Source organism: Capricornis sumatraensis, chromosome 3 (genome assembly GCF_032405125.1).
Source record: "Capricornis sumatraensis isolate serow.1 chromosome 3, serow.2, whole genome shotgun sequence".
Classification (NCBI taxonomy): domain Eukaryota; kingdom Metazoa; phylum Chordata; class Mammalia; order Artiodactyla; family Bovidae; genus Capricornis; species Capricornis sumatraensis.
Window position 1 is genome coordinate 165,838,064 of NC_091071.1, and position 12,755 is coordinate 165,850,818.

The 12,755-nt window shown below is 46.5% G+C and overlaps 1 protein-coding gene across 2 annotated transcripts in view; it reads right to left on the reverse strand.

Moving 5' to 3' along the window:
* Nucleotides 1-120: 120 nt before the first annotated feature.
* HDAC1 (histone deacetylase 1) overlaps nt 121-12,755 on the reverse strand; it is a 32,584-nt gene continuing 19,949 nt past the window's right edge. For both annotated transcript variants that reach the window (XM_068967197.1, XM_068967196.1), the window contains exons 3-14: nt 12,290-12,407; nt 7,807-7,881; nt 5,984-6,122; nt 5,385-5,526; nt 4,239-4,331; nt 2,943-3,051; nt 2,720-2,860; nt 2,042-2,150; nt 1,813-1,943; nt 1,443-1,595; nt 923-971; nt 121-646 (exon numbers count right to left, since the gene is read on the reverse strand). In XM_068967197.1, coding sequence (XP_068823298.1) covers nt 619-646; nt 923-971; nt 1,443-1,595; nt 1,813-1,943; nt 2,042-2,150; nt 2,720-2,860; nt 2,943-3,051; nt 4,239-4,331; nt 5,385-5,526; nt 5,984-6,122; nt 7,807-7,881; nt 12,290-12,407 — 1,287 coding nt within the window. In that variant the 3' untranslated portion in view covers nt 121-618. The remainder of the gene's footprint in view (nt 647-922; nt 972-1,442; nt 1,596-1,812; nt 1,944-2,041; nt 2,151-2,719; nt 2,861-2,942; nt 3,052-4,238; nt 4,332-5,384; nt 5,527-5,983; nt 6,123-7,806; nt 7,882-12,289; nt 12,408-12,755) is intronic.

The window sequence follows — 12,755 nt, forward strand, 5'->3', positions numbered from 1 at the left end:
GGCTTTGTTGAAGGCTTGCCCAGGTTCTCATGGACACCAGAAGGGCAGAGACATGAACCCAGGCAATACTACAGAGTAGAGATGAGCTCAAGAGGGTATAGAAATGTACCATTTTATTACAAAGATTCTCACAAAAATGAATATAGTATCTCAAAATGGAAACTAGACTACCAATCTTCACCTGCAGAATTGGGGGAAGACAGAGAGGGCAGGCATGAGAACAGAACCAATCTAAAAATGGCTGATGTTACCTTAAGAGCCTAAAAACAACAGGGAGTCCCTGAAGACCCAGCCACCCTTCTCAAATGGTCAGCAAGGGCACCTTTCCAAAGCTACGAAGCAGGCACTTCAAGATTTTGTCCTATGGCTGCTTAAGCGGATCCCCTTTACCCAGTACCCATTAGGGTTCAAGAGTTTGGGAGGGATGGGTTGCAAGGCAGCTACTAGAAAAGTAATGTGTGCCCTGACCTCAGGGCCCTGGTTCCTATCTAGTCCCTGGGGATATTTATATTTAATATATTTTTATATAAATACACAGAGAAATAGAAAATATAAAATCTGAAGGGTTGTGGGATAAAGGTGGGGATTTGGCAAGAAGCCAGAACTGGAGAGGTCTCTTCAGGCCAACTTGACCTCTTCCTTGACCCTGAGGAGAGAGCAGAGACTGACATTAGATAACCCACCCTAGAGACCTCGGAAAAAGGAAGGGCACAATGACTTCCTCAGGCCCTTGGCTGCCCAGGTGACTGCTGAAGGCTGGAGCTTCCTAGCTCTGCCTAGAACTGCAGAAACCGACAGACTGGTCCCTGAAAGAGGCCTTTGTAAGCTGGACCAGCTGTCCCTGTGCTTTCCCTCTTGGTGTGGTGGGACAAAGGGGCTGGTGCTCCAATGCCAGGGAGCAGACAGACAGTTCTTTCCTCACCCTTTGGCTTCTTGCTTCTCTTCCTTGGTTTTCTCCTCTTCTGTGACTTCTAGAACATAAGAATGCAGGGATGGTCAAGGGAAAGACTAATGGGATCTGAAACCCCTTCCCAACATCACAGCTCAGTGGAGAGAGAAGTACGTCCCAAGCCCTCCCAGCTAGACCTGTAGAGAACAGGTTGGACCGGTTTCCCAGCCTGCTGGAGCCTAAACCCAGTGGGTGGAGGCAGCCCCCTGGGAAACGGGTGAAGCACTGGGAGGCTTGGGTGGTATGAGAGCCCCGCCTGACCAAGGGGAGCCCAGGCATGTCCCTGGCTCTGGAACCTGGCAGGGCTCTATCAGCCAGTGAGGATGACGAATTGAGTTTCATTCTTCTGTGGGCCACTTCAAGGAACCACAGGAAGGCCCACGTAGCTGAGGGAGTACCCCAAGGAGCTGACAGTGCCAAGTCGGCTCCCCACCCCCACAGTGCCCTACATAAATTCATCTTCCAGGGCCTGGGGCTCAAGACCCAAACTCACCTTTCTTCTCTTCCGGATCTTTCTCTTTCTCATCCTCTGTTTTGACTCTCTTGGCTTTCTTGAAGTTGGAAGAGTTCTTGCGCCCGCCTTCTCCCTCCTCGTCAGAGTCAGAGAACTCTTCCTCACAGGCAATTCGTTTGTCCGAGGAACAGACTGGGAGATAATGAATGGGACATTCCAGTGAGAGAGCAGATTCCTTCTCTCAGCAAAGAATGCTTTTCTGCACGTTCCCGCAAAAGACACCGAGGGAAAGGGACCTGGACTCTAAATTATCCCTACAGGTACGAGCACTGGGGTTCTCAACAGCTGGGCAGCTTGGACAAGGGCCTATGGAGTAGGGAGGCAAAGGCCCCCGAAGTTTGGGTCTTACTTGAGATGCGTTTGTCAGGGTCTTCTTCATCCTCATCGCCACTCTCCTCTGGAATGGCGTCCTCAGGGATGGCCTGCATTTGGACCCCAGGTGCGTGGGGCAGCATTCTCAGGTTCTCAAACAGCCGCTGTCTATGGCCAATGGTAGAGAGGTTGGCTGGGCTCTGATCAGGGACCAACCGGAGCTTGAAATGTTCAATTAGGGGTGTGTGGGGCAGGGGTATACTCACTTGATCTTTTCCAGGTACTCATTAGTGTTCTGGTTAGTCATATTGGAAGGACTGATGTGAAGTTTGAAATCTGGTCCAAAGTATTCGAAGTAGTCGTTGTATGGAAGCTCTAATTGGGGTGGGGGCGGGTGAGAGAGTTAAGAGATCTGGCCACCATGGAACCCTGAGAAAAGCATTTGCAGGTTTATCTGGGCCTGTCAGCCCAGCTATCAAACAGAAGCATGCCTTTAAGATGGGGTGAGACTTGGGAAATCCTATAGGATTTCAAGGGTTTAAAAGCCAAAGCCATTCTCCAGGGTCCACACCAGTGGTGTCTGGGTGTGTGTATGTGAGTGCCTATGTATAAGGAGAAGGCTGAAGCCCCTGATTTAGAAAAATTTAGGCAATATTCACTGAGAGTACTCTCTCCCTCACTACCCCAATTACCCTATAGAGTATGAATTCCAAAGCTATAACTACTGATAATTCTGTCCAGACCGAAAGTCAACGGAGGATGGACAGGGGCAGCTAAAGGACTCGGAAAAAAAACTGATGGCTATAGTCTGAAAATCACAAGAGGCTAGCAACAGAATCAGAGTCTGAAAAGGAGACGCTGCAGAGCCAGGGGGAAGGGGGTGTGAGCTCAAGGACACAGGAGCTCACGCACTGCCCGGACCAGTCTGGCCCCGGAGCCATTACCATTAGGGATCTCCGTGTCCAGGGCCACAGCTGTTTCATATGTCCAGCACCGGGCGACATTACGAATTGTGTAGCCACCTCCTCCCAGCATCAGCATAGGCAGGTTGAAGCTCTTCACAAATTCCACACACTTGGCATGCCCTTTGGTGGGAGAAGGGGTGCCAAGTTACAGGAGCACCCAGCAGGACCCTGCCCGCCCATCTCTATGCTACCTGGGACTCACCTTTGATGGTCAAATTGAAGCAACCTAACCGGTCCCCAGACAGGGAGTCAGAGCCACACTGCAAGACAACTGCACTGGGCTGGAACATCTCCATTACTTTGGACATGACCTGAAAGGACACAACCTGGTCACCACCAGCCTCAAGAAAAGCTTTTGGGGTTCAGGCTGAAAAGTGTGGGTGCAACACTTTCTTCTGTTCCTTATTCGCCACTCCTGCCTTTTCACTCTTCCCCAGGCTGAGGAGTAGAGAAAATGGAGAGCCAATCTGGGCTTCCCGTTTCCCTACTTTGTTTAGTTTTCCAGGAGTCCTCTAGCACTAGTAATCCTGAGCCTAAAACAGCCTCCTTATTAATTCCCTACATCCTTCCCTGCTCTCCAGGTCCAAGACCACTGGCTCCAAGAAGCTCTTCTGACCCTTAGCTGCATCTGCTCATGCATCTGGTCCTACAGACTTTGAGCCTCACACTACAAAGAGCTGCCTCACTTTTGTATATCTCATTCTCACAACTAGATTCCAATGTGACTGAGGACAGAGACTGCAACTCAGGCTTCTCTGCCACTCTTACTACAGGGCATGCATCAACAGTGGGCACCTGGTGTTTGCTAAACTACTACGTGACCTAACGAGGTTACTACTCTAGTAGTTACTACTCTTGCTGCTCACAGGTGAAGAGTTAACTCCTCAGCATGGCCTTCCAAGCTCCCTTTGAAATACTAACCCAACAAATATTTTCTACCACATCCTTCAAGACCCCTCCCCGCATCATACAGGCCTACATGCTACATATTGGCGCCTCTGCTGGAGCCGTTCCCTCTGCCACCTGCCCCCGGCCTCCAGACCCCCTCCTTCTTCTTCACATGAGTAACTCCTCGTTTCTCAGAGTCCTGCTCAAATGTCACCACCTCTGTGAAATCACCTCTGACTACCCTTTCCCCAGCTCAGACAGCAGTTTTTCTCTCTCGTTCCTCTGTTCCTCCCTCAAAAACAGCACTAACCACATGTACTGGGGATGTGCCTGCCTCCCACACCATGGACTACACCATGGACTGTGAGGTCTTCAAGGACACAGATCATGCCTTAGACATTCCTGTATAACAACAGTGTTGGATAAAAGATTCAGATATATACTTGGAGAAATTTTGTCCTCTCAACTGGCCATACAGCATGCAATCCAGGGTTCAAACCCGTCTCATTTCCAGCCAGCCTCTCGTTGGGGAGAGGACCCCTGAGGTGCTTTTGCTACCCCTCCCTTAGACCAATCCCATTTACAGCCCAGTGGTGGAAACGCCACTTACCGGCTTGAAAATGGCCTCATAGGACTCGTCGTCAATCCCATCTCGGAGAGGGTAGTTAACAGCATAATACTTGCCTTTGCCAGCTCCAATATCCTAATCAAGAAGGACATTAAAGTAAAACTGAAAGATGAAGCTAGGAGGAAGCTCAAGGGTAGGGGCTGGAAGGCTAAGGAAAGAGGCAGTGGTTCTAAGAGACAGACGCTGGGTCCATGTGGTGGGCCAGGGACAGAGCAAGTTAGCACCATTCCCCTCACTGGTGGGACAACTCTAGCTCACGTCTCTGGACAAACCACTGAGTCTGCCCTCAGGCTGAGAATCATTTATGGGGCCAGAGGCTGAATATCCCACCCCCACAGCATGACTGGATTAAAGGTGGGGGCTAGACCACAGAATTAACACCCACGCCACAGCAACCCTTTGCCAAACATGTTATTGCTCACTCCTCTGCTCCCCCACCCTCAGCTCTAGGGAGGTGTGGAAAGCAAGCCGAAAGGAAGAATTCTTCAAAATGGTAAATGCTCAGTTATTCTAACGCTTGCCATAGCAAACTGACTTAATGCCACTTTTTCACCCAAGGGCCACTGGCATGACAAAGTGGATGGTTTCATTGTATCCATGCTAACACAAGCAGAAGAGTTTAATGAATTAGCTTCCAGGGATTCTTATCCTGAGGTCCATGGATGGGCTTCAGTAGGAAGAGGTGTCTATTAACTATTCAATATCAAACATAAAATTTCATGTACATTTCTGGGGAGAGAGCAGCTTTCAGTCAGATGGTCAAAGGGGAAGGTAACCTAAAAATACTAAGAACCCTTATATTGGTTCACAAAGGTCCCAATTCCTAGCCCATGGGAGAGTACCTGATGTTTCTAGCCTAAAATTCAAGCTGTCTAGGACATCTGAACAGTGTAATGCAACTCAGCTGTGGCCAGGAGGAAGTGCAATGAGTCAGGAGGCGCCCATCCCTCACAACCCTGTATGCTCCATCATTCCCTTCCTCCAGAACAAGAAAGGGAAAGAGAGCGTGGCAGGTGTGTGGTCTCCGAATGGCAGAAGAGGCAGGAAGTGGTTTTTGGTGGTATGAGACAGGAGAGTTAGAGCTGGCAGCTGAAGGTGAGCTGGCTGGCCCCTGAAGGGAGTTCTCACCCGTAGGTCCCCAGTTCCTGGGAAGTACTCTCCATATTTATGAAAGGACACAGTCATGACTCGGTCTGTGGTATAGAAGGCCTCTTCCACGCCATCGCCGTGGTGAATATCAATGTCAATATACAGCACCCTCTGGTGATACCTAGGATCAGAAGGGGGTCAGGGGGTTCTGGGGGCTCTTTGGGAGTGGGACGCGCCAAGGGCGCCAGGGCCCAGCTTACCGGGCTGGCTGCCTCCCTCAGGTATCTCTAAGCACCAGAGACGTGGAAACTGGCTGAAGGAAGGTGGAAGAGCGGCAGGGTGTCTCCAGAGGCCTGACCAAGCCGACCAAGTCCGATCTTCCTACTCTACAGCCAGGGTCAACTCCAGCCACACAGGGACATTCTGGAGGCAGGATCTGAGCAGCACCTGCCCCTGATCTTGCCGTGGGCTCAGATCCAATCAAGGCCTCGTCAAGGAGAGGATGGCCAGAGACACTCACCAAACACATCCTAGCCAGCATGCCGCTAGGAAAGGCAAACTAGGGAGGCAAGCCCGGGGGAGAGGGAGTGGGGACCTGGCCTAAGGTGCTCCTCCGAGACAAGGCCAGGCAGGCATACTTTAGCAGTTCCAGGATGGCCAAGACGATATCATTGACGTAACAGAAGCCAGATGCCTCGGACTTCTTTGCATGGTGTAGGCCCCCAGCCCAATTCACAGCGATGTCCGTCTGCTGCTTATTAAGTTTCACGGCACTTGCTGGGCACCGGAAGAAAGAACACAAGCCTGTCACAAAGTCCCTCTCTCTCCTTTCCCCAAAAAACCATGGGAACCCAGTGAGAGATAGGACCTGCCTATTTAACAGGTGAACTGTACAATTCACCAGCTAGCCCTCTCCCTCTGTCTACTCCAATGGGAATAAACACAATATTGGCTACTCTAAAAAACCTGTTTTCCAAACTGAAAGTGGTAAAACTCACTAATAGGCCTTAAAATTGGTTTAGTGGGCTATGGTTAGTGTGTGTATATATATATATATATATATATATTTTTTTTTAATGATAGACTATAGAATAAAAATAGCAGAGTAACAGTAAAGGTAACCACTCTTTTGTGAAACTAGCTGCAGAGCAAGAGAGGATGTGTGTGTGCGAGTACGTCCATAACCAGGATTTTAAGTGTAAATGTATTTCTTACTGTGGTTCATGGTCAAAATATTTTGAAGATACCAAATGTAGCAGACAGAGGCTTGAAGTACAAATAGGTCCAAGAAGAAGTGCGAGAAAAATACACACCATGTGCGCAAATGCCTTTGCGGCAGTATGACTTTAACAGCAATAAGAACATGAGGGATCCCCTGGCAGTGCAGTGGTTAGGACTCCAAGCTTCCACTGCCAAGGGCTCAAGTTCAGTCCCTGGCCAGGAAACTAAGATAGATCCTTCAAGCTGCATGGTGTAGAAAAAACAAAAAACAAAAAAACACCAACACAGAGCAACTTGAGTAGACTAATTATATCAACTGAGGTTGGTCCATAACATAGAATAATCATGTAGCCACTAGATATCATGCTAAACCTTATTACAGCTAAATTTCAAAGATTTACTAAGTAGGGACTTCCCTGGCAGCTCAGTGGTTAGACTCCGCACTTTCACTGCCACGGGCCCAGGTTCAATCCCTAGTTCAGGAACTAAGATACTGCAAGCCACATGGCATGACCGGAAAAAAAAAAAAAGATTTACTAAGTAAAAAATGTAGTAGGGAGGCACAAAACTATACATACACATTTTTGTAAAATATAGATGAGTATATGTTTTGTCTGGATACGTGCACAAAGAAAAAAGCATGGATGTACAAACACCAAAATGGTAATGATGGTTATCCATGACAGTGTGATTGCAGTCAGTTTTTTTCCTCTGTATACTTCTTTGTTTTCTGAGATTATATTGTGAGGTGGTAGGGAGAGGCGAGGAGAAAAACAATGATCACAGAAAAATAAATATTTGTTAAGAAATGGTAGAGTGATCCCAGAGATAACATAGATATTAATGGAAGTGGGAGATACGTGGGAAGTGTTTCTGACCTCTAAATGTAATTACCATGCTCTTTTGTAAGACACAGATGATGACACTTCCTATTTTTACAGCACTTTGCAGTTCACAAATTACTTTTATGTTCAGCATCTCAACAACCCCATGAGGTCTGCAGGGAGTTCCTGTATACAGGATGTCTTAGTAGGAAAGGACAGGCTAGGACACATATCTATACCATGTCAGATTGAACCTGGCCTCAGACAGAAGCAGAATAACATTTTAAGGACCTAACGTAAAAACCCACAGGACCATTTTACATGGTCACAGGTCAGCCTCACTAGGACAGTGGCCTAAAAGACAGACCTCATTGGTACAGCCCAGAATAGCCCTTAATGAAGGGTATATTCCTTACCCACAGAGCCACCAGTAGACAGCTGACAGAACTCAAACAGGCCATCAAATACCGGACAGTCCTCACCGACGTTGACTTGAAAAAACACGAAAAGGTTAGTTTCCACAATTTCCTTTTGGTTTTGTTTACATTATTTATGAGCTGATGGAAAAAACACAGCATTTGGATTCAGAAGGCTTGGGTTCTTGTCCAGGCCCTCCTGCTTACTGACTGTGGGACTGGGTCTAGTCATTTAATTTCCTTGAGCTTTGGCGCATTATCTTTAACAAGCAACAATGATATCCACCTCACCTAATTCTTGAGAAGATTAATAGAAACCATACATGGGGAAGCATTCAGCAAGTAAGTACTCGGAAAATGCTGTTTCACTCCTGAGGGAGAAAAATTTAGCCTCTTATTCCAGCCTGGGTTTGTTCCTGGATCTTACTCCAGTGGGTCAACAAGCAAGCAAAGAACAGAGGGCTATACTATCCTCCACTGATGCTTAACAACATGCTGGTCACCATGCTAAGTGCTTTAAATACTTGGTGTCATCTATGCTCACACAACTTTCTGAGGTAGGATTTGGTCCTGTTTTTTTTTTTTTTTGGTCCTGTTTTATAAGTGGGGAAACAGGCTCAAAGAGGTAACTGCCAGTAAATGGCAGAGGCAGTATTCAAGGATTGGTCTGTCCATCCTAACAGCCCATGAAAATATACTCTGGTCTTTTCCCCAGTAATTTCACATACATAATCTCGAATCTGCCTAACAACTCCATAAAAGATGGACAGGACCAATATCAACCCCACTGTGCAGAGGAACAGTGCAGATGTGAAGTTAACTGACTTGCCCAAGGCTATATAACCAGGCAGTGAGTGGTAGAACCAGAGTCCAGGTGTCTTGACTCCCACAGTTCAGTGCTCTTTCTACTACAACAAGTAACAATTGGAGGAAAGTTATTTCAGGCCTAAAAAGGTAAAAGTGCAAACTAACACATAATGTGGAAACACATGCAAACAATAATGCAAATAAAATGAAAAAGACAGGAAGGGAAGCGCATTTGAAGTGTACAGACTCAGAGCTAGAGAGGAACTTTACAGCTCCAAGTCTCCGCTCACAAAAAAGGAAACTGCTGAGATATCAATGATACCCAGAAGTTAGAGGCAAGGCTGCTTGCCTCAGCCTTCACACTGCATCCACTATTATCAATAAAATTGGAGCAAAGAGAGGGAGCCCTAGGGTGAGGAGGGTAGAAGAGCCCAGCTTAGACTGTGGTGACCTGTTGAGACACAGCTGAAGCTCAAGGTTGGCAACAGCCACCAGAGTTACCAATCCTAGTACTGCCCTAAACTTGGGAGGGTGCTCTGATCTGGAGCCCTGCCAAGAGCCGTGCTATGAGGAAGGATGGTGTGCATAAGGGGGCAAGCAGAAGGTGGCCCTCTCGCTCACTTCCCAGGTAAACATTGGGAGGCTGTGTCAATAAGAACTTTGGTCCCGGAGGCCAGGCTATTTATTTATCCATTGGCAATTGATTTCCCTCTCTGGCGGCTTCCTCCTTCGGTGGGTTTGGCCTGTCTGGGTTTCTAGCTTTGCTTATACTCCTGTTTGATGTGGAGCCCCCATGGGAAGAAACTGGTCTTTTAGAAATGAGAAAAAATATTTTCCTTCAGGCCCCACATCAATATGCAGCTCAAATGACCAGTCCATTATTCCCAGGAGCTGTGTGATTACAGACAGAAAAGGTAAAATGGGAGAGCAGACCCTCACCTGGACTAATCTGTGAGACCAGGGAGGACTTTTCTGTGGGTTTTCTCTCTTCCCACTATATTTTTCTCATTCTTAGCCTGGCTTTAGACTGACGGGGAGCAATAATGGGTGAGAGATATGGGAGCAGATGTAGGTTGAGAAGGCAGTAAAAAACATACCGCAGAGAGATGTACGGGATTAAACACTGCCTTCAGGATAGGGCTTACTCCTTTAGTGGCGGCGGCAGTGGTAACGGGGTGGAGAGGGGAGTAGAAGAAAAGGGCGTGTGATCAATTAGAGGTGTCCAGGGGTTTCAATATTGGTAATATTTTCTTTCTTTGGCTGATTACAGGAACATGGATGTTCATTACATTATTTTTATGCTTTTTTGTGTGCCTGAAATATTTTATTTGCAACATATTTTAAAATACTCCAGGGACTTCCCTGGCATCCAGCAGTTAAGACTCCATGCTTCCAGTGTGGAGGATGTGGGTTCGATCCCTGGTCCAGAAACTTAAATCCCACATGTCACATAGCGCAGCCAAAATAAATAGATAAATTAAAATACTCCAGAATCAGGAAACTCGAGTTCCACTCTCCATGCTACCACTATCTTGCTGGGAAAGTCATTTTACCTCTGTAGGTTTACAAAATGGAAAAGCATGCCTCCACATTTTATTAGCACAAGTTCCTTTTATCATGTTTCTACCATGAGCCTCATATTTTGATAGACTATCTGCCCTCCACCAAAATGCATTTATGTTCCCATTATTAAATATTAGATCAGAACTTCTAATTTAGATTCTCAAAGTCTCAAAGTGAACACAAAGCATTTAAATAACATTCTAGCCAAGAGCAAGGGAATCTGACTTATTTGGTCTTCTTAGAGGTATGACTTCTCAGGTTCATGGTGGTAGTTTAGTTGCTAAGCCATGTCGCACTCTTGGGACCACATGGACTGTGGTCCTCCAGGCTCCCATGTCCTTGGGACATGATTTCCCTGGCAAGAACACTGCAGTGGGTAGCCATTTCCTTCTCAAGGGATCTTTCCAACCTAAGGACTGAACCCCAGGCCCCCTGTGTTGGCAGGTGGATTCTTTACCACTGAGCCACCAGGAAAGCCCAACTTCCTAGGCTAGGTGTTGGAAAATACTGAAACAGAGCTCAGCTCGTCATCCCTGTTGTTCTCTCTGTACAGACACCTCTGGTTATAAAGCACTGCACTAAGTGGCATCTCTCTGGCTCTTGTCAGTTAAGTACCCTGAAGTCCTTAGAAAGCTTCATCCTTCTTACCTCCACCTCCAATGATAGAAAATCTCAGACCTAATTTTTTTAATGTACAACTTTAGAATGCTGGTTTTGGGAAAAATGGAGCAAACTGGGAGCCAGAACCAAACTACTGTACACCCAAGGGCCTAATATGCTGTCTGCCTTGGAAGATTTGAAAATAATAAAAGCAGTAAGTCATAAGAGCAAAAGCTACTATTTACTTTCACTGACAGTTGGTGCTTTAAATACATTATCTTACTTATCCCCCCAAACTCCATTATAAAACAGGCACTACCGTCTTCCTTTTAAAGAGGAGAAAACAAGGCTCAAAGAGGCTAGGGGACTTCCTCAAGAACACATAGCTAAGTGGGAGAGCCACAGGTTTCAAACTAAGACATCAGAGCTCATTCTTCTGCTGCAAAACCAAGCTGCTTCACTAATGAGAGCCCTCTCTGCTGAGAACAGAGCCTGGTCACCAGCCTAAATAAGTTTTGGAACCCCCTAAAGGCATCAGGAGCAAAGGAATGAATCTGTCTCACCTTGAGACAGACTGAAATGAAGTAAGACCATGCCAATTTAGATAGTAAATACCTTAGATGGGGCAGCTGGTCCTGGAGTTGTGGGTGGCAAAGAAGCTTAATGCTTCCAAAAAGGTCTCTGTAGTTCTGTAATCATTAGCAGTGCACAATTATTGTAACAAATAAATTTCTGCCTTAGGAATCAGACTACCTTGTGGCCAGTAGTAACAAGAAAGTGTCATAGGTTTCCTGGTATTCCAAAATAAACTATCATAAACTACTCAAAACTTCTTCTAGACAATACTGCTATACTGTTTTATTACGAGATCTTAGGTGCTACATGATAACTTATAAAATAACACAAGGGAGAAATCATGTATGATAGTTTCTTCCCAAATTTGAACATATTTTTCCCCACAACTAAAACAATCACCATAATTCCTACAAGCTGAGTGTGGCTTCTGAAATGATCTGGTTTTAAGTTCCAGAGGGCAGGGGCAGAATCACCTCAACTCAAAGATAACATCATCTAGAGTCTGTCCTAAGTAGCTGCTAGATTCTCAACTAACACTCACATAGTCAGAGCAGTTACAGCTGCATGGGATGCCATCCAGTCCACTTTACAAAAGAAAAATCTGAGGAGAAGTGACTTGACAGTCAGTTAGGAGTCAGAGCTGGGACCTGTATCACCTGTCTCCCTCTCCCAGACCAGTGCTTTTTCCATTACAAAAATCATGGTTTGGGGGGGATGGTGTTGTGAACCTAACTGGACAATGTTCAGTCTCTATTCCTTACAATCAGGAAACAAAGCCAGTCCTGAGACAAAACAAGCACTGTGGTGCCCTTAGGAAGCAGGGGAAATCAGGTATCACCTGAATGGGGGAATACAAGCGAAGGGAGGGTGAGTCTCTCCAACTAGAAGGGGGGCCTAACGCGGGCTTGAGAGTAGAGAGGGAGCAGAATGCACTTACATCTCTGCATCTGCTTGCTGTACTCGGACATGTTATCTGGGCGGATGGAGCGTAAGAATTTAATGTAGTCATCACTGTGGTACTTGGTCATCTCCTCAGCATTGGCTTTGTGAGGGCGCTGGAAGACAGAGGGGAGAGAAGCGTGTTAGCCTTGAGCATGGCCAGTCTTCACTGGGCACTGAGCTACACAGGACCAAAAGAACTCACTGATGAGATTCAGGCCTCAGGACACTCACAGGCTAGTTAAGCAAACATGATTATCAAAAGATAGTCAGTATCTCACAACTTAGACTGCAACTCAAACTCTATTGCTTAGGCAAGCCTATTTTTTTCCCCCATTTTTTAAATCTAAAAACTGTTTTAAGTTTTTAACTGTGGTGGCAAGTCTATTGCTTGGGCCTCAATTTCCTCATTTACCAAATAGAGAGAACAACATCTACGTCACAGGAGAGTTGTGAGAAGTGGA